The following is a 23,054-nucleotide window of genomic DNA, read 5'->3' as shown; positions in this document are numbered from 1 at the left end:
CCTTGGCTCTCGACTCGGCATGTCTGATATCTATTCATGTTGAAATAAAGTAAGATCATACAAATGTAACCATGAAAATAATCACAATTCAGATTGCATTTTCGATACGATTGATTATGGTAGTAAATCGGGTTTCATTTCAGCTACGGAATGAGTTACATCAGGAAAAGTTACTGGAGAACTTGTGTTGGAGCTGGGCACAGTTGTATTGGAAGATGGCAAACATGTCGTTTTCTGTTGGCCTCGGGTTTTCATATCATGATTTATGGAACTGTCACTGCAGAATCTCAAAACAAAGAAAACAAATTTAATATATTTAAAAAAATCCGTTTCACCACGCAGTGGGGGTACGTTACTGTATGTATCACAAGCTGCACTGTCGCATACGAAATTTATACATATATTAAATGTATCTTAATAAAAATGATTTAGTGCTTGTTGCAGATGTTTATGTAATATGCAAGTAATATGCAAGTCATATACAAGTAAATCACTGTAGGTGCGCATGATCCAGGTATATGCTGATAACCACAAGGAAACAAGAAAACACGAAGTTCCCAAGCGCTTTCGCGTAATTCACATCTTCAGGGGTGAGTACAGACTAAGGAGAAATACATAACAAGGCATATATATATATATATATATATATATATATATATATATATATATATATATATATATATATATATATATATATATATATATATATATATATATATATATATATATATTAAGCCACATTGGTATCATATTATATATATATATACAGTTATTAATGTGATAATAGTACTAAATGGTTGGTTCGGTTAGAATCTTATATTGTCTCGATATCACTCATTCCTGATTAAAGTGTGGTCATTAATAATTCTCTATCCCAAAAGACATAACTTCAAGCTAGCCAAGATATCATGAGAAACGAACAGAAGTAAATACATTTTTACACAGTCTACCAACCCAAGCTGTGGAATCGAGAACAGAACTGGGCTTCCAAATAGCTCTAGACAACACTATTAATAACACTGGAGGGATTCGACACAGGCCACTAGCCTCCGTCCCTCGGCATGACCTCCTCTATAGTCGGTGGCCGTACTTTAAATATGGTAAAAAATAAGTAAGTCACTGACGACTATCCATCTACTCAAAGAGTTTTGGGGGATAAATGGAATGATGCTCATTACCCGCGTTCCCACCATGTTAATTATTGAAAGTTGACGCGGTTTGAAGACTTTTTATTTATATTATATTTTTTATAATCAGCAGCTGCACTTAGAAAATTGTACATGTTATAAGATTATGTCATTTTGATTTAAGAAAACATCCTGGTAATCCTGGTATAACCTTTATCGCGTTTTTAACTTTTTTGGTGAACGAATTCATGCACACTGATAACAGCCTTATTGATAGTTTAAGTGAAATTTTAAGGGGCAGTATGGATTATCAGGCGTTTTTCACCGCTACTAAGTACAAGCCTCCCTTAGGTCTCTCACCAGAGAAAATTTCCAAAGGAATTTAATGGTGAATCTGGGATTCCGAAATTCTGAAAAGGACTATATTTGTGCAGGATAAAGCCTTGCCCCCATCTCCTGGTCCTGTATAATGGTCCTGTATCAGGTTAAAACAGATCAGAATCTCAGGTCACTCACCCATCAGAGCCAACATGGCCGCCGCCCAATGCAAAACCATCACCTCTGGGATGCAGCGGTTGAGGTGTTGGTGACGCCTGTTGGCGCTTATGTCGGTGCTCAGGTCTGGCATGGTTTCTCCGGGTAACATCTTCAACCACCACAGGTCATTTCGTTCTCCACCACAGTTCAGGTTGTCCTCCACCACAGTTCAGGTTGTCCTCCACCACAGTTCAGGTTGTCCTCCATCACAGTTCAGGTTGTCCTCCACCACAGTTCAGGTTGTCCTCCACCACAGTTTAGGTTGTCCTCCATCACAGTTCAGGTTGTCCTCCACCACAGTTCAGGTTGTCCTCCACCACAGTTCAGGTTGTCATCCACCACAGTTTAGGTTGTCCTCCACCACAGTTCAGGTTGTCCTCCACCAAAGGTAACGTTGTCCTTTATAGAAGATGGCGTTCTTCTCCGGCTGGTAACATCTGTGGTTAAATAGTATATTAATAAGCACAAAAATGCTAATTCCTTAAACATATACAGGAAATAACTGAGCTCAAGCTCATTGTGACGCGAAGTCGCAAGCGCTGTGCTCGCCAGGGATGGCTTGGGATGATGACTGTCGCTGGACACCTGCGAGTCGACATGAAAAGTGTTGTCTCCACACTACCTTAGCCAGTACTGACTCCGAGCACACACTTGAGCCTTTACATTGGCACCTGGCTGTGTGATTGAGGTGCCGTGGTTATGGGTGATAGCGCGCACCATAACACCTCAAATGGCATCATGCATATATGCTGTTAACTCCTTCCCTGAAAATTTTTGATATATAAGCTATGATAATTTTCACTAATATATAATATATTTTATTAGGTATATAACAATTTACGTGAAATACGATATAAATGTGCATATACCAAATTTAACTTGGAGATCAATGAGAGAACAGTTGAAATTCGTCGCTATTTATGATGCCTCTCTTAAGAAATTCACTGGTCATTTAACTACCGATTTTACCTCTAAACTAAATAATACATGTGATCTATACGTGTGTTATGTGTATGTTTTTGTATTAGTATCATTTTTCAGTATATAATCAAGTGCGTGAACGCATGTTAAGTTAGGTTAGTTTACGTTTGGTTTGGTTAGGTCTCTTAGGTTAGGTTTTGTGTGAAACTATTCATTCATATGTATTATGACGATTTTATGATCGTTTATGGTCAGTCAGAAGTTTCCAAAGTAGGTCTGTTATTGGTCATTGGAGAAACAATACACAGTAAATTATTTTATACACAGGGTGGCAATGTGGCCCAGTATTGCACTCTACCGCCTTCACTTTCTCCAGCTGTAAAGCAGGGTACTCATTCGCACGTGCATGAACTAGGAATGCTGCAGTTCCAGCCTGATATAAGAACGTAAGTACAGTGTCCCTTGAAAAACCTCTGTAATAAGTTACTTTTGTTAACTACCAAAAATCAAGTTGTCATTTCCCTGCAGGTCAGCTTGCCCTCCACTAAAGGTTTGGTTCTCCTACACAAGAAACCAGCTTTCTCGTAACTAATGTTAGACTCCTCCACCTTATACAATCAAAAGCTAACAAAGGCCGCGTTAAAGCTTACGTAGTGGATCTATAAGTATCACGAGTGCTCAGACAGGTGTGACTCATCGTGTTTTGGGCCCTGAAAGTCTTTGGGAACAAGAGGTGATATTTTCTGACGTTCATTAGTCATTTGAATATGCGAGAGCAGTATTCTTTTGATGCTCTGTAGTCGAATATACCAGAGATAGTCTACAGTTCGTCCTAGTTTGTTCTTCAGTTCTCCTGACGTCGTTAAGCGTGTAACGAGGTTATTAATAACACTATTTCATAAACAATAAAATATTGTAAGAGATGAAACTCTTCATTTACCCTTGGATGATAATTTCTTTTTTCTTTTTGTATCCTACAGAGAACAAATAGATCAGCTTTTATTATAGGCAAACTTATGTTATTCTCAGAAGCTCTAAATTTATTTATTCTTTCCATGAACGTCCATGCAGAGTGAAATATTAGTAATTAGAAATGGTTCAATACCACAGTAAAGTTCGGTCTTTACACACACACACACACACACACACACGTAAATTAGACAACACTCTGGGATGAAGTGGAGACACTGACTTTGTCCTCACCAGGTTGGCAAGTGAAGGTCGCTTCATACCGCCGAAGAGTCATTCTTCCGTCCAACCTGAACCAGTACTAATGGAGCGTTGACGGCATATAGTGTGTAGTGGTGACAATATCTAGTGTCTAGTGGTGACAGTATCTAGTGTGTAGTGGTGACAGTATCTAGTGTGTAGTGGTGACAGTATCTAGTGTGTAGTGGTGACAGTATCTAGTGTGTAGTGGTGACAGTATCTAGTGTGTAGTGGTCCCTGTCCCCATGAAGGATAGGGGTAGAGGAGACCCACGCAACATTCTTGGTGTTATCTTAGAACGTAATGACAATGACTTCTACACAAAAGCGGTAAGGAGTAGAATTCGCAATGGCAAATACTCCCGCAACAATTTCAGTTTATGTCCCCAGAAGCTTCTCACTCAGTCCGATGTTAATCAAAAGGAGCAAATTTCATTACGTCAAGCCCTGAAGTTTCCAGTAACTGGTGGTTAAGCGTTTGTAAAGGTTGACTTTGGAGCTGGTAGGAAAGTGCTGTACAGATAGGTGTAAGTGTTTTAAGTCCAAAATGAAATGTAATAACAGTTGTCATAATAGTCTGTCATGTGGAAACATGTAAAGGCGCTATAACGTAAACAATTTTAATAAATAAATTGATTTTAATAAAAACAATTCTTGTATCGTGATATAATGTTTAGTAGTTGAATAATAAAGGGTGTTTTAAGACTGTTGTTTTGAATAATATACAATTTTAGTCATTTCATGAAATTTCCAGTCATTTCACGTAATGACTAGATATTTCAATCACTTCGCAAAATGCCTGATTACACTGTTTAACTGTAACACACATACACAAATATATATACGTACATCATGAGACTTACATTATACACTGCAAATTGTTACACATTCACTACCTAATAGTTATTATCTTACATTGATAACTGCTACTGTAATATTTATCTTTTTTTTATACCGATAAGTACTATTTGTAAACTGAGACATACAATATCTAGTCTAGAATTATTGTATATTCTACACTTACTGTATGTATTCTGTAATAATCTGTTAAGTACTTTAATTTCTACACCGACAAACTCTTGCTGATATGACAAACATAACATTTATGCTGATATCTACCGTGTAAGCTGACATATATATCATGTTACACTGAAACATCCTGTGACTAAACCGAGTAAGTCCTTCTACCTTACATTTTATACTCTATATACACTGACAAAGTTACATATGACAATGATACCTCTAATATATACTTACCACATCATGCAAGAGAAGTTATGATAAAATTTTAAGATGAACATTATATTTATGATTATATATATAACGAGACAAAATAAGAAGGACAATTTCATTTATTTTATATGGGAAAAAATATATAAAAGCCACAAAAATTCTCTCTTTGCCATATTTATAATCAACGTTTTTTTTACTAACTAGCAAAGTGTCAAGCGAATATCATTTCTACCCAACGAAATATTAAGGAAATAATCACCACAAATATATTACTTATTAAATTCATCAATCACAGTTACGGCAATTTACAGGAGCAGTTAACACCCTAACAAGGCCATTTATGTATTTATGTATCGTGTAGATAGTTACGAAGAGGAACATTAATCCTTGTTCTTTGGGTTAGTAGTAGTAGTAGTCGGTCGGCTTTGCTCTGCCTCAGGGGAACGAGAGCTTCTGCCCCAACTCCGACAACTGCTGCAGATATTGACTATGAGGCTACTGTCACTGAATGCCGCATAGATCTGCGGCTCAACTAATTTAACACAGATAGGATAGCTACATATGTATTAGGATATTTAATATTAAGGTATTTAAATGGTGGCGAAGGTGTGGCTATTGGGGGAGGCTGGAGGCCACGTTTATGAAAAAAAAAAGTAGTAGTAGTAGTAGAAAATTAGTTGGAATATATAGTAAGTGTATCATGGTGGGATGTAGGTGAATAACAGGCACTGCTGATTTCCAGTGCCTATGTTGTTGGCATAACGTCGGACTTGAGCTAAGTTTGGCTACAGCAGTGTCTATATGAGCTAATTGTCTCGCCATGCCAGTGTATGTTTGTTTATCTAACTTGTCATTACATTATTACATAAGGAACCGAACGATATAACTTTTATCTCATCATAATATTATAAAGGCATCATATTGTGTTGTGATAATAAAGGACGTGATCGTGTGCTAGTATGTAAAAATTAATGCCCAGAATATTATATTGAAGGTGAAAAAAGCTGCAGGAACAAAATAAAATCTTATAACTGATATTACTTTCTCAGTTGTCTTGTCCAAACCAATCTGGGCCAAATTTCCAAATTTAGTGCCATGGATTAATCCGTTTGGAAGAAAATATGCAATACGTTCAATAAATATGTGGACCATGATATTCAGAAAGATGAGCATAATGATGAAGAAGAACCAGACGTCAATAAGTTTGATGGCAGATGTGTTGGGCATGGTGCGTGAGAGGTTGGTGAAGAGCGTGTAGAGCACCAGCAGTGCGGTGAGGGACATGACGGCTCTTACGTTGAGTAACTCCATCCTGATGAAGAGCGTCGCCCAGCTAACCATCAACAACATTACCGACGGCACAAACGTTGACAGCAAGATCACACCCTGGAGGCGGTGGAGCTCGAAGTTGACTGTCATCTTATCCTTTCCGGAGCGAGGATCAATAGCTATATTCTTCACCTTGTACTGAGAGAGATCCTCAGACCCAGTGAAAGACGCTCTCCAACATTCCTTAGAAAACTCAACAGAGCCATCATATTCCCGTGGCATGTCGACGTTGATGCTACACACCTGGATGTCGAAGGGGTATATATAGAGATCGAAGTCACAGGTAAGTACCGCTGTGTACCTCTCAGTGGTGATTATGTCATGGCTGTCCCCGGGATATCCCAGTTCTGAGGAAAATTAGAATTTCTCATATTGTAGAAAAAAGCAGCTGAGTAGGACAGACAATATATTATTATCTCGACAGCAAAATATTGGTATTTGTTTATATTGAATATAGGTACATCGATAAAGTAGGTAAATATATAAGTTTTTGAATTAAATTATACTATTAAAAGATTTGATAAGACAGAAAAGAGAAAATGTATCACCTCTGTTGACGATGTTAAAGTCTGGGATGATGGCCCTGTTGGCGGAAGGGACCTCGGCAAAGTCGTCAAGCAAGCTGACCTGTCCTCCTTCTAAAGGGGAAATTTGGTACTGGGGTCTCCAGATGAGCCCCAAGTCTGCTTTAGTGATAGTAGTCTCCATCCGTGGATTCAGGTTCCTAAAGGTCAACCTGTCATCCCTCCAGGTAAGTGACATGGTAAACTCTACACCAATGGTCATTCTTATATTGTCGACGTGGGTGATACGTGTGATATTGACAGTGGAAATGACAATAAGGTTTGTGTCGTTGGGTCCTCTGGGTGGCACGTGCTGCTGGTATCCACTGCCAGTTTTCACAGCACCACAGTCGTTCTCATCACTCCCATCATTACAGTCATATCGAAGGTTGCAGCGTTTTTCGTGTGAGATGCAGGACCCCGAATTGCACATGTACTGCTCTTTGGAGCAACTGGAAAAGCTAAGATTCAGTTGGCTTCCAACAGGTGTTCCGCACAGTGGCGCGGCCGCAATCCAGGTTTTTACTCCTAGTGGGTACCCAGCAACGTCTTGGGATTCGGATGTGGCGAGCGTTGAATTTTTGTCTGTATCATACAATAACCAACGATTTTGTGAAGAATCCCATATGACAGACATGCTGAAATATCCACGCAGCACTGGTCGCCCAGCAAAGTAGCCGCTCATTCGAAAATGTGCTCTTCTCTCTTCTTCAAAACACAACCCTCGTAAATACAGAAAGTCTTCTCGTTCGAAGTAGCAGGCTCCACATCGCTGAAGTTGGCATTTATTGTCAACCCAAGTACCATCTTCCATAAGGATCACGCAGCTGTTCAGTTTTCCACCGATGGGGTAAGGTGGAAAAAAGTCCTGGAAAGTGATGGGTCTTCCAGTGTTGACGTTGAGATAAACACCTTCCTGAAGCTCGTCTGAGATGCCTAACCAGACTTTCCACGTGCTGCCCGCGCTACACACGTTCAGAAATGGTGCAAGTTCCTGAAGAATCGAAGTGGAGTCTTCGTGAGACTGAGGCACCGGCATAGTGGTGTTGAGAAGTTCACAGAGTTCTTGTGTAGGGCGGAATGATCGTTCCTCTGGGAGTATATCGTAAAACGGTTCCGACCTGCAGAAGTACTGGAGGTCGACAAGTGTCTCCTGGACATCACCGAAAACCTCCCAGTTGGCCGTGTCCATGTTAAAGATGTTCCCTCGACCAGGAGTGCGACAGTTGGCCAGGTCGGCCACCTCAGAGGTGTTCAACGCTCGGTCCCAGACGTTCAGCTGAGCGTAGTCACCATGGAGCACCTGTATGAAGAGATGATCATATATTGTTCAGTAATTAACAGTCATTACAGAAATTAACTTATGTTTGACATTATATAATGCCGGTTCTCAGTTAAGGAAAAAGCCTTTACCTATGAATTTGTTTTTTGGAGTTCTTGCATATAGGCAAGTCATATTAATAGTCTTAACAACAAAAGTTACGAATCTTTATTTTATTTTCTACTATTTAGTAATTTAATTATTTATCATTATTTTTTTCTTTACCAAGGCGAAGAACATAAAAGATAATTTTTCAATTGTCTGTGAATATATCGTTATTTTTTGGGGTCATCTGTTACTTGGGAATCTTAAATATTGCCGAACTTCCTTGCGATCCGAGATGAAATATTACTAACATCCGGGTATAGCTGTTCCCCTCGATTTGGATAAAAAAATAAAAAAATTATCGATACAACTGAGAAAATTGCTTTGCTAGTAAATTTTTAGAGCTGAACTTTCACAGGTATATCTTATCGTTGCTTTGACGAGCTATACTCATTACTGCCACCACGAGCAATGTTCATCGACCTACGAGGTTATGTGAGCCGTTTTTCTGACGATGATCCATCTTGCTGAACCTCTGCCTACCAAAATTCCTTTATATTAAATTCTACAACTCAGTGAAATTCCTGGCCATGGAGTGATCGTCTTATGCCATAACTTTCATCAGTTTAAATACATTACGGTTCTGACAACGACCCTTTTCTGATCTCTCCCTGTACCCTTTTCTTTGATGTAATAAAAACACCAATGAATGACTTATAATATTATCTTGTACTTTCAACTAACATTGGTTGCCTGGTTCTCTGTTACTGGGAATTACTTTGTTACTTGGTGATATAACTCGATAATCTTACTGTCCATGGTGCAATTACCTGGTATTTGTCGAAGCCGCGGGCGAGAAGATCTTGTTCTTGTCCAATGATGAGGGTGCCGTTGAGGGGAAGTCCCGGTGTGCCCTCCACTGGCCCGCTGGTAAATTTCTGGTGACAGATTCGTTGATGTAATATAGAAAGTACAAGTTGTAAGTAATTTGATGTATACTGTACTTATATGCAGGCGATAAGGATAACACATACTGTACATTAATAGTCTTTAATCGCTGGGATTTTTTTTGCATTAAATTGAGTTGCATAATTTATTCAAAAGTTTGATCTTATTCCTACTAATTTGTTTTAGAAATTCTGCTTGAAGTTGATCAACCCCATAAGACTTGTCATTTTCTAGTTTATTAACCTTTTCCAAAATTGGTAATTTTTATCTTTTTCCATACCCTGTATATATGTATTATGACAATGTGTTTTATTACACTGGTGCTGCTGGCACTAAACGCAAAAAACAGCTCCTTCCACACTTCTCCAGGAGGTACAGTCCTCCTGATTTAACATTCTATCCCTAGTTCTGTTTTAAATTTCCTAATTACCTTTTATGTCTCTGAATAATATCAACTCTACTTGATCCCTGGCGATACTGTGTTCACTATCCTGGCAAGACATCCATGTCGAAAGATGCCTCCGGTGAAGTTAAAACCATACATTTGCAACACTCAACTTGTTTACTTTACAAAAGTCATTTAACATTTTTCTATTATTTATTTCTGTCACCCTGGCACTTCTTTCCTCCTCCTAAATCTCCCTATTAGAATCCTCCATTGAAGTAGATATTCGTGAACTTTCATGTTTCTTTTCATTCTTTACATTTTCATAAAGTTTAGCTAAGACATCCTCACAATCACATCTCTCTGTAAAAATCTTACTTATCGTCAAGGCTGTGGGTATAGCATTAAACATGACTAAGAGAACTGTTTGACATTGTGTAATATCCCTTTACATAACTTTTCCACACCTGAGTATATTAAGTGACATTCTCCTTTTCTAATGCTATTTTAAGCTGTCCATTTTCTTTCCATTCTTTACGACGATAGTTCAAATCTGTATTTCACTCAGGTAATAACGGTAAACCCATCACCACCATAAGAGAAGGCAGTGAGGTGATAGGCACGAGCAAACAAGAGATGGAGACTTCTCTCAGTATGGTCAGTCAGCAGCCCTAAAAGTATTCCTACGATTCTACAACAAGCCGCTAGAAATCATACTCTTTTCTTCTGCTGTACTACATTTGTGAAGAACTTGTTGTGACATTATTTGATTAATACTCTTCTGCATAATGAGAAATTACCGACATTATAGTAAACTTTTATCAGGTAGAAGAATGATCTCTCATACACACCATAGTCCACTAGCTAAGATGCACAATTATAATATGCAGAAAATTAAGGAGAAGATAGAATGAGAAGGTGTGCATTGCTAAGGTATGTAAGGTGAAGGCTGAGAAAAAAAAGGCTGAAGTGTATATAATGTTAGTGGACTGGGTGTATTGGACAGTATATTATATAATAAGAGGACCGTGATATGTAGTACAGTGCCAGGGTGAGTGGATGTGAACGTATACTGAGAAGCAAAGTATGTGTTTAGTGTCAGAATTAGTGGTGCGTGGTGTGTAGTATTAGTACGCTGAGGGACATAAAACTCGCCTCTCCCTGCCAGTACACAGTGTGTATGTCGACGTCGTCGTCGTGTACAGTGTGACACAGGTGGTACCAGATCTCCGGGTATAACCTGAAGGTGCGGGTCCAGGTGTGTGGCTGCGTCTTGCTGTAAATGAACGAGCTCAGCTGCACGCCATCGTGGTCTGAAACACCCATAATGTTTATTAAACATGAAGAGGACTCAAGGAAATTTAAGGAGTATTATATATATAATATATAAAACATACATATACAAGTATATGTGTGTGTGTGTGTGTGTGTGTATGTGTGTGTGTTAGAGTTGACAAAAAATATAAGCGTGAGGAACAATGTATACACAAGACGGATGTATAGGTACACACATAAGCAGTCACAAAATGACTGAGGACCACATCAATATACTCACACAGAAGTATCATGTTGGGGGCCGCGTCACTCACAGCATACGACACATGAGGCACCAGAGTAGAGAACCTCTCACATCTTAAACAAATGTATATATTTTTTGTCATAATTCTTTGCAGAAACTATAAAATTTTAGATCAATTCGTTATTTTTACCTTCACAAATTGTATTTTAGAGATTATAGGAAAATCACTTCGTTCTTTTATTATAAAGAAAAAACATAACCGTTACCCTGACAACTCACTCACCTCATCCAGTAACAAAACGTAAACGACATGAGCGGCTCCACTTCCTCTGTGAAGTTGTAGCGAAGATAAACCTTGTCGGTGGACATCGTCTTGAGTCCTCGCTGCATAGTGAACATCTTCACCTTCTGCCCCTGACTCTCTCCTGCAGGAGAACATTCGACCATTACCACTTGTTACTGCTGAGTCTCTTCTGCAAGAGAACATTTTATCACAACTTCCTGACTTAAGATATCTACAATGATGATGTAATTTTTTCCATGTGCTTCAAGCATCTTGCTAGTCTCGGTCATTTTCAACAGTCTTTATGTGGCATCTGACCACAGGATCTTCTCGTTTACTCAATCTTGATAAGTGTATTATTTCCATGGCTTCGCCATTGGCTTGGCAATAGTGTGTTTATCCTGCCCGTATATCTGTCTTTCTCTCCCGTTTGCGATTGGAAGTTCACTTTGCGAAATCTATTTGAATTTTTTCATGAGTTTCATAAATATTTTGGTTGAATGGTAGCTATACAAACTGCAATACGGGTCATGTACATGTTTTCCAAACGTCCTATTTGACGTGTTTTCACCAAGGTACAAGTTCCGTTATTAATTAATTTTTCATTGATTTGATGAATAAGTCAAGACGTCAGGGAGCCAGAGGTCGGGTTTGTGCCTCTACACAGCACCTGCCAGTGAGAGTAGTGATGGCGGAATAATGAATCAAGACATAATCGTAAACAATGGCGCAGGAAGTATCGCACATTTCATGTTTTGGTGCGATTAAAATTCTTAGTTTTATTCGTTGCTTCATAAATTCTGGTATTATACGTCTCGCTGGCAGGTGCTACATAGGTATGCACGTATATTATAGGCGATCAAGCTGTGGAGCAATGTTAGCGTCACCTAATCCAATAAGTGACTTGTGTTTGCTCTCACAACATTCACGATAATAGGTGCAGGGAGACAAACATGACCTCTGGCTCCCTGACGTCTTGCCTTGTACATCAAAGTCAATGAAAAAATTAATCAATCGCATCAAAGAAATTTCGCTGAATTTTATCGGTGAAAACATGTCAAACGATGCATTTTTAAAGCGTGCAATTTATACCCACGTTAAAAATTTTATCATTACCCGTCAAGGCCATATTGTAGTTTGTAGAGAATCTTCACGCTGATCTAGTATGTTGTTGATTTTGTATTGTAAGTTCTTGCAGGATGATGTGATACTGAGATCCAATATACCTACCAATATGGATATTAATACGCAAACATACAGGCACTAATGGACATATTATAAACATTCAATCACTCACAGCACACAATAAACATATTTGCATTTGTACACATTCATACACACACACACATAAACATTCATCTAAATAACGCATATTTACACACGCGCCATGAATACACAAACAGCATTTTCAGAGCATACATGCAATCAAATATGGATACACATAAGCACGCAAGAACTTCTATGAATAAAAGCATATATATACACATACAAACAGATTAACATACACATTTACACACATAAAAATGCATTTAGCTAACATGCATTCATATACCCAAACATGTAAAACCATAAACACACACCCGCAAATGTACACATACATAAACACATGCACACAAAAACATACATTAACATAGCACGTATTCACACACAAACATGAGTCTAGATAACAAGGATTAGCACGCAAACATGCTTACACATAAACACTCATACACAAATACCAAACACACATACACACACAAACTTGTATCTCCATATCATATAAGCACACACATCATTAACACACACATGCTTACAAACATGAACAGTTGTGGGAAAGATAATTCTGCAAAGAGGATGAAAGTGTCCGGGAGGGTCGGGGTGTAGGTCGAAACTTGACACCGTAGCATCAGAGTGGCAAAGAAAAGTCTCCTCAAAACATTCAATTTACGACATATTTGTGATTTTTTTTGTGTGTATTGAGTTATTTATAATACAATACTTGTGTAAGCTGCGCCTGCCTCATCAATAAATAAATAAAAAACTCAATTTATAATGTAAAAAGAATATGGTAGACTTTTAGCTGCCACCTCTATGCAACAGTGCAGGGGCGGATCCAGGGAGGGGAGGGGGGTATCTAATACTCTTTCTTTAATGCGGTAATGTACTCAGGCGTTTTTGTATAGTAGAAAGTAATTATTAGCTGTCTCAGACTATCTCTTAATATCAAGTGCACATGGCTTACAGCGCCCCCCCCCCCTCCCCTTCGCCCTAAAAAAAGCCCAGCTGGTGGGGTCGCTGTGCTTGCCTTGTTCTCCCACCCACATCTTCTTGGACCCCCCTTTTCGATATTCCTGGATCCGCCCCTGCAGTGCCACGACTCCGCCTACCCATAACCTCCCACACACCTCCCCCCATCCCTGCCTGCCAACTTACTTTTATCCACGACTGTACCTAAATATTATACACACACAAAGAAACACACACATACATAAACACACATACACACAAGAACTTTCATATACCTTAACACAAACACACATTCAAGAACCTGCTTTTACATACTTACACATAAACATTGATTTGCATACACACATGTATTCACAAATATGTATCTAGATAAAATACAACCACACACAAATATGCACATGAATATATATGTTTACACTCACACACTCACAAACATGAATATAGAGTACACATAAATAGACATACATATACATAGAGCTCATACATACACAAATGCATACATGGGAACACACACACATATCCACACAACTAACAAGAAAATAAAGAAAATACATAAACATACACATTCATACATAGATATACATAAACATATATACATACAAACTAACACAGGCATATATACAGTACACATATATACACGCACACAATGAAACATATACTCAGAGACTTCCATATACTGTACATAATCTCATAGTCTCTTTTCAATTTGTATTTTTAGACGTGAGAAAATAATCTAATAGATGAAATGACGATCGATTTTAGTTAAGCCCCGAGAGAGTTCGTCCCTTGATCGTTGCCTCCTGTTTGAGCTCTACTTAATACATGATACCTCACGAAAGTGATATGTAGAATTGATTTTGCCTAAGAACTATTATTTCAAGTCTACATAAATCGTGTTTGCCTGAATTTGCATGTCTCTGTGTGTGTGTGTGTGTGTGTGTGTATGTGTGTATTCAGGTCAACACAGGTCACTCACCCAATACAGACAACATAATCACCGCCCAGCATAACACTTTTGGGAAGTCGTGGCCATGGTTGAGGTGGAGACGAAGCCTGTTGGTATGTGTCATGGCTCCCTCGTCTCCCAGGTCACACCGTTCTCCACCCCAGGTCAAGTCGTCCCCCCAACTCGCGTCACCTGTGGCTAACAAAAATCCTACACGAAACTTCAGGTAGCAGATCAATAAACTGAGCAGAAGTGTTATTCCGGTAAGAAGATATAGTTTGACTAGTGTTTCCTTTTTATGCACAGGAAGCAATGATATTTGTTCTGTATTTAGAGTTAAAAAGTTTCTTAGCTATGCTCAATATTCCTAGCTGGGACTCATGTTTTCTTCAATTATTTCTAGTGATAATGAACAAACCGGTTAGTACAATAGTTACTTTAATTTGAGTTTGGGTTCTTTTGGGATGCTCTCTATACCTAAACTATTTCCAGACTGTTGATAAGAATAAACTGTGTTATATTGTTAATTATTACACACATATACATACGGTCAATACTCCTGGCACAGTGAGAACTCTAATGGTAGGTCGTAGGGGAGGGGTGGACCACTTGACGCCTAGAAGAGACGGACCAGTTGTTGCCTCCACTCTACCTTACCCAATACTGATGGCGCAGGCATAGGTGAGCGTTCACGAGTGTCCTGATTGTGTGATGAAGGCGCCGTGGTCATCCATTAGGGCGAGGTCCATAACGCTTCAGTAATGGCCACGTGGATATATAATGTTATTGCTCTTCTAAATTTACAGAGCATAAAAATCCTTTCTACACACACACACACACAGACACACACACACACACACACACACACACACACACACACACACACACACACACACACACACACACACACACAAAGGCAAAATAAAGATATGTGAAAATATTAACTGAAAATGTTATTAAACTCATGACAAGCGAATACAAGTAATTTAAATTTTGCCAACATAATTCTTCGTAGTTCTCATGATCAACCTTTACGTTACCTCAGATTGCAGTAATAGCGTTAAACGTTATCACCACTAGAAGCTTTTATAACCAGAAGACATTATGGTCAGTTAATTTGGATCTTTAACATCTTGATAGTCGCTGATAAATGATTTGATTGATTACTCAGAACATAACACAACCCACCTTAAGCTAAATAACTAAATAAACCTACATATAGAGGGTTTAATCTAACTCGAAGTGAATATACATATATATTTTTTACTTGCTGGCAACACAACGTTTTAGGGACAGCCTCCATTATTGTCAACGATATTATTACCAGTTCGATGAAACAGTACCCGGTGCATTGACTTCCAAAAATATTGCACAATATTTCACCAGTATTGATTACAAAAATAAGCATTCTGAAACTCTCAACGAAAGTGTTAAATCATCACCTTGTGTTATTTATTTGCGTTACAGCACTAGATCACGACAGCTTTACTCAGTATAGACAATGAAATGATGTCAACTTTGTTACTCAGTGTGAAGGATAAGAATGTCATTTAGTATACTGTGTCAGCGAGGTGTGTGTGTGTGTGTGTGTGTGTGTGTGTAATAATAATAATAATAATAATAATAATAATAATAATAATAATAATAATTAACGGTTTATTGAAAAAGTTCGGCAGCCCGAAGGCTGAAAATACATATTGGACAAAAATGACTTATTACATACAAAGACATGGGGTGGGTGGGTTGTTTAACAAAAGCTTTCATTACTGAAAGAAGGAGGAACAATGATTGAACATACAAATTATTATAGTTTACAGTTGATGGCCCGGGCGTGGGCTGGTCATGGAGACACCAGGTGGTGAGGTGTTCACGTGGTGTAGTAACATAAGAACATAAGAAAATAAGGAGTCTGCGATAGGCCGGTTGGCCTGTGCATGGCAGCTCCTGTCGAGAGTTACTACCACTATCTATCATCCATGAATCTATCTAGCCTCCTTTTGAAACTTTCCAGAGTTCCCGCACTTACTACAAAGTTGCTAAGCTTGTTCCACTCGTCCACCACCCAATTTGTGAACCAGTTTCTTCCTATCTCCCTCCTAAACCTAAACTTATCCAACTTGAATCCGTTGCTCCGAGTCCTATCCTGCTCGGATATTATAAGAACTTTATCTATATCCCCTTTATTGATTCCTTTCACCCACTTAAATACCTCTATCATATCTCCCCGCACTCTTCGTCTTTCTAGGGAATGCAAGTTAAGTTTCTCTAACCTATCCTGATATGGAAGGTTTCCAAGTCCCGGAATCATTTTTGTCATTCTTCGCTGCACCGACTCTAGTGAATTTATATCCATTCTATAATAGGGGCTCCAGAACTGAACCGCATAATCGACGTGCGGCCTGACTAGCGCAAGCTATAGTTGCAATAAGACCTCTGCCTCTTGTTACTTACACTTCTAGATATAAAACCCAATACTCTGTTTGCCTTATTTCGAACATTAACGCACTGTTTTCTAGGCCGTAGGTCCGGGCTTACAAGTACCCCTAGGTCTCTTTCACAAGTCGACTTCTCTAGGTTGATGTTGTTAAGGCTGTATACATTATAAGTATTTGTTCTTCCAATATTAAGCGCTGCACTTGCTGGTGTTGAATTTCATTTGCCATTTTTCAGACCACCCCTGCAGTTTATTTAGATCCTCCTGTAATGCATTTGCATCCTGCCCTGAATTAATTTGCCGCCCTATTTTGGTGTCATCCGCAAACTTGCTTATGTCACTGCTGATCCCAGTATCTAGATCGTTTATGTAGATCATGAACAAGAGTGGGCCTAGTACTGACCCCTGGGGAACCCCACTGGTTACACGGCCCCACTCAGATTTAACACCATCTACGCTGACCCTCTGCGTTCTATCGGTGAGCCATGATTTTATCCAATTTAAAACTTTCCCCTCGATACAATGAGCCTTAATTTTTCTCAGAAGCCTCTGATGCGGTACTCTGTCAAATGCTTTGCTAAAGTCTAAGTAAATAACATCGTAAAGTAAATAACATCGTAGTAACTCGTCCTCGGGTGTTGATATGAGGGACCTCACTTGGTCATGGAGACATCGGGTGGTGTGGTGTTCACGTGGTGTAATAACTCATCCTTGGGTGTTGATATGAAGGACCCAAGGTCAATATTGACCTTGGAAGGACCTCACGTGGTCATGGAGACATCGGGTGGTGTGGTGTTCACGTGGTGTGTGTGTGTGTGTGTGTGTGTGTGTATTATTATTTTAGACCTTTCCTGTTGTTTACATTTTCTTGGTGTGTGGTGTTCTTTTATTATGTGAAACCTTTTCTCCGCTGCCACTTTCCCTTTTCTTATTGGTTCCTGTTTCCATGACTCATCCAACGCAAAAAGCGAGAGGCATGAAAATAATACTTATTGGTGTGCCTGCCTAGCCGGATTATAATAGTGACTCATACACTAACTCACTCTGTTCTTTTATTTTCTCGAGAAATATAGAGTGAGGGACAATATAATCGAAGTGTATAAATGGAAGATTGGGTTAAATAAAGGTGATTTAAATGAGTATTTAACTACCAAATCAAGATTGAACACGTAGCAATGGTTCAGACATAAAGTTATGGACGAGTGGAACAGGTTAACAAACAATAATATCATTAACTCCGAGTCGATAGGCGGTTTCAAATATAAGTTGGACAGATTTATGAGTAATAATGGTTGGGTGTTAACAGGAGCTGCCTCGCGTGGGTCAGTACTGGAGGCTCTACTACTGTTTCTTTTATTCTTGTGGTCTTATATCCTCACTTACTCTATGGGACACCGTTGATAAAATCTTTACCTTTCTTGCGTGTACAGTATGTCTATCTTGCGGAGATTTCATACTGACATGACGCACGCTAAATTTATGCGGATCAATCCTAGTAAAGCTCTTAAATTCCATTCGCAAATGTTACGTGAACAATATTCCCGATTTTGTTAGTTACTTTTACTTTTACTTGTATATCTTCGCCACTGATCGGCTCGTTAGCAGCGTTGGTCGGTCAGTCACATCTCTATTACGTACTGTTGGCAACTTCTGGTCATAAACTGGCTCCTGAATATATCGGAATCTATAAGCAACGCCTCTGTTTATAGCACTTATCTCTAGCAGTGTTGCATAAACAAAGATCTAGACATATTATATAAAACTCTAATAATTTAATTAGTTAGTAAGCTGTACTGGCAATTTAGTTTTCTCTTACATCGTATTCAGAGAAAATGAGAATTTAGGGCAAACTTAACTGATCTCTCATCGTGTCTCTTGTTAAACATTCAAGATTTTCTTTATTTAGATTGGATATAGCTGTATCACCTTTGACTAACTGGTCGTCCTAGAGGCCTTATGAGGACGGTCCCCTTTATACTGCAGATCTGGCTAGCTATGAGCGGATTAAGCAGCTCCCTCCCCCATCACAATCCTAGGCTAAATTGAAATAGCCCCTAGCATATAAAGAAACTGATTTCATGGAAAAGTTTGCAATGCGCCTAAAAAAGGAATAAAGCAATGAGTTATAAGGAGGAGTTTATGCTTCAAGTTGAGAGAAAGTGCTAGCGGGATGTCACGAGTAAGCTGTTCTAAGCTCCATATTTAGGAAAAAAACGTCCAAAATAAGATATATGATTGAATTTTGAATTAATCAGCACCAGGTTGCTTGAACACATCATGACACAGATAAAGAATCTCTTGATACTAATGCATTATCTTCGATTGCACTTCAGATGTTAACCACCAGGAAGAGATACCAGAGATAAGAACAGCATCATTAGAGAAGGTGCCAAAGTTTAAAGAGCTTTTCCTGGGATTCCTATTAACATAAAAAACAACTTGTCTCAATTTGCCAAATGTTATATATGAAAGTTTGTAGAGCTGGGTATCCCTTTTGGTGACTACAGAAGACAATAATGCGATAATGTCTCAGAAAACCAAGGTAATCCTCGCGTTGTGTATGTTCCTTGTAGATTTACTCTCTGAAACGGGGAGCAGCTGATGCACCACAGAGTTTTTAAGACATATACAAAGTAGTTATTAAATTGGTGAGTCGTCATAACTTATCTACATATGGACTGATTTAGCTACCTCGCTAATTAGTTTTCTTCATTTGTATTGAACAGAAGCTAATGACACAATGTTCATACAAACATACAAAGTCAACAAAAGGAGTTATACCGGAGTAACATCAGCCACAGTATATCCTCTTCTTACATACTGAAAATAAAGATCAAAGGCATTTGAAAATTTTAGCCAAAAAAACACGTTGAGTGTTCAAAAGAAAAGGGTTCAGACCGTCTCTCCTCAGGCTAGGGTAACAATATCAGAAAACATTACAGCTAACACTAATACAAAACTTCAAAGCAGGTATGTACGAAATGTAAAATAAATGAGTGAGAGCATTTCGGTTCATTATTTTTCTGACAGAAACAAGCAGAGTAAGAATACATTTTATCGAAGAAGTGTGTTTTACGAAAATAATAACTATACTTCCATCCCCAGGCAGCACAACAATAGTGCACACCACATAACACACAGAGATGCTTATAATTTTGCTCATGTAAACTAATCAATAATCCACATTGAAACTTATGATTAATAAGGAACTTTCAAATTTGTTTTATAATCATATTGAAAATTTTCAGTGTAGAACTTGATCTTTTTTATCAATAAGAAATTTCATGCATAATTCAGCCGAGTTCCGTGCAAGTATTCTTGGTTTATTGAACAGAAGATAATGACTCGTGAAATTCTTATGTACATTACTAACAAAGGTAACATTATTTGTCGCCACACCGGTCAAAGATGGTGGGGAAAGAGGAGGTCGCTGTGGAGGTTTGTGTTGGCTGTCAGTGAGAGGCGCTTCAGGAGCCTATCACAATTATCTCACTGATGGCATCTATAGCATCTATCGGAACAAGAGCCATGAAGAGATATCTGTAAATTTTAGTAAGATTATAGCTCCTAGGACAACTCCCTAGATCTGGAGTATTGCGAGCGGAATGTGGAATTTCAGATACAAAAGAATATAACTTTACCGTAAATTTTAGTGCCATATTATAAAGTGCATATTTTTTCAGTGAACTACTAACTTATAACCTTGCAAGTCGTGAAAACCACATTATATTTTTTAAGGAACACATTGACTATAATTCATAACAGTGTCACGTCTTTTTAAGGCTCACATGACTTATTAATATAGTCGACAAAGTAATAATGCAGGAAAAAGTTTACTTACTGTTACATAATATGTATCTTTATTATATGCTTGCCATATCAACACTCCTTAACTTTTGAGCCAGGGACTTTGTCATGTCGCTTTTGCAAATAATTATAAACTATATCTTGGCTAAGGCATTAACTTGGCAACCAACGGAGGCACCTGATAATGTTGTTGTTCAGCTCGGCAAGGGAAAACTAGGGAGTAAACAATGTGATGGACTTCACAATAAAACTCGTCTATACGGTAGGGCATGGAATGAATATTCTATGAGTAAAATCGATTTCAGGTGAGCTCATCGACCGGTAACTATACAGTGCTGACAGGGTGTTTATAATTAATTAAAAATATATATATATATTTTCACTTAATTGCTACTAATTTTTTTATTGTATTTATAATTACTGCTATTGCTATTCTCTTATCATCATATCTGATACTTTTATACCAATTATTATTACTTATACGGTTATAACATTATTAGCAGTATTACAATAATTAATATTGTTATCCGTCTGTTAATTCCAATGAAATTGGATTTAAGTTCAAAACTGTATCATTTGTATGAAGATCAAAACAATCAATACTTACCTGACTTACCACTGTTTCTCTTGAGAAGTCATCGATAACTTTTGATAATTTGTTTATGTGAAACGAGAAGACGTACAGTCTGTGAACTCCCATTGTTAAGTCTCGAACTACAAAGAAAGAAATAGACAACTGATACGAGAGCTCAATAAATTTTATGGAAGTAGTTATGTACTGTACTGTACTATAATGCCTTATCGTTATACCAGGATGCCTGCATAATCATGATAGCACAGACGGAACTCTAGGCTAAGCGTATCTGGACCTCACTCGCGTGTGTTGTTCGTCGATTAAAAAGAATTATAAATGCGGCAATGGTGCACTTTGTCTCGGCTAACTTATTTTGAGGAATGGACTTAAAGCTTTTAGTGAGAAATAATATTGCCTTAGAGTTATTGACTCGAAGTTTCTTAATGCATTATCTAACTTGAGATTTGGAGTGAAAATAGACTGGAAATTCTTAAATACACAGAGTAAGTCTACAGTATCAACCTTGTAACAAGTGAAACAATAAATGTAACAAGAAAACCTTGAACGATATAGTAAGAAACAAGTGATCACGGGCACCTTCGTGCCCAGTGAAAGTTTGAACGCTCGTGCTTGGCTAGCGTACAGCGAATGAGGGTGCGCCAAGTCCGTAGACTTGAATCTTTTTCCATCGTAAATAAAATGGTTAATTAATGCCTTCCTAAAGAAACCATGGATATGGGACCAGGTTTGTTCCACTCTATGATTTTTTTGCGATTTTTCCCACCAAGTTTGATGAAAAACGATTGTGCCGTTTTGGCTGCCCAGAACAGACAGACAGACAGACAGACAGACAGACAGACACACGGCTAGTCCTATAGTATATTAGAGGGCCTCTGATACTGACCAGCGTGTGGGCAATTAACGTTAGAGTAGACCATACAGCAGTACACCATAAATCCATTATTGCGAGGTGCATAAGTTTATACAAATAGAAAAAGAGGGATGGAGTTCTTACATGTGAGGAAGGTTAATCTAACTGGAATTTATTTCGTCTACCAATATTCACGCTGTTCTTATGAATATATAACTGTAATATGTTTGTATAGGTGTTCATCACAGAAATTGATCAAGCATAGGGCAAAAGAATCGTGCTCGATGTGTCCACACTATGATACTGTTCTGTTTCTGTACATGGTGATGCCTGCAATACTGACTTTGAATAAATCACATCAGTCTGACGTAGAACTCGAATTATTGTAGCATTTTGTACCTTATAGTCATAGTTGGTTTGATTGCACTGAAAAATTTTTTTTAGTGTCACTTCCTGGACTTTCAGGATATTTAGTAAAGAAAATCACTCACTTGGAAGAGGAGCTACTGTGATGACACACAGACACACACACACACACACAACAGACATACAGACAGACAGACAGACAGACATACAAACACTACTCCGACTACATCAACGCTCTCTCCACCATGGAAATGCCATCCCTCAGTGACCTCCACCACCAAACACTAGCAAGGTTTGGCAGTGGACTACTGCGCCATCCTCGTCATCGCCACCTCCTGCCACCGGCAGTACCCCACCCACCTCGCGCAGTCTGCCACTACAACAAAATTCAGCCCATAAGAGCCCACACCG

The 23,054-nt window shown here is 38.5% G+C and overlaps 1 protein-coding gene across 1 annotated transcript; it reads right to left on the bottom strand.

The window, feature by feature from the left end:
• Positions 1-5,630: 5,630 nt before the first annotated feature.
• Positions 5,631-10,943, bottom strand: LOC121853819. The gene is made up of 4 exons (XM_042348195.1): positions 10,773-10,943; positions 9,115-9,222; positions 6,904-8,221; positions 5,631-6,702 (listed from the first exon to the last, which is right to left on the bottom strand). Exons 1-4 carry the CDS (start codon positions 10,941-10,943, stop codon positions 5,981-5,983), a joined length of 2,319 nt encoding a protein of 772 aa, XP_042204129.1. The 3' UTR covers positions 5,631-5,980.
• Positions 10,944-23,054: the final 12,111 nt, after the last annotated feature.

This window comes from Homarus americanus, unplaced genomic scaffold, assembly GCF_018991925.1.
Source record: "Homarus americanus isolate GMGI-L3 unplaced genomic scaffold, GMGI_Hamer_2.0 scaffold18703, whole genome shotgun sequence".
NCBI lineage: Eukaryota > Metazoa > Arthropoda > Malacostraca > Decapoda > Nephropidae > Homarus > Homarus americanus.
This window is presented reverse-complemented; position numbering and strand designations above follow the sequence as displayed.

Excerpts from the sequence above, each read along its gene's own strand:
- LOC121853819 (XM_042348195.1), bottom strand. The coding sequence starts at position 10,943 with ATGGGTGTTTCAGACCACGATGGCGTGCAGCTGAGCTCGTTCATTTAC. Across the intron at positions 9,223-10,772 it reads CTGTGTACTGGCAGGGAGAG|AAATTTACCAGCGGGCCAGT; the intron begins GCGAGTTTTATG and ends ATCTGTCACCAG. Across the intron at positions 8,222-9,114 it reads GCGGCTTCGACAAATACCAG|GTGCTCCATGGTGACTACGC; the intron begins GTAATTGCACCA and ends CTCTTCATACAG.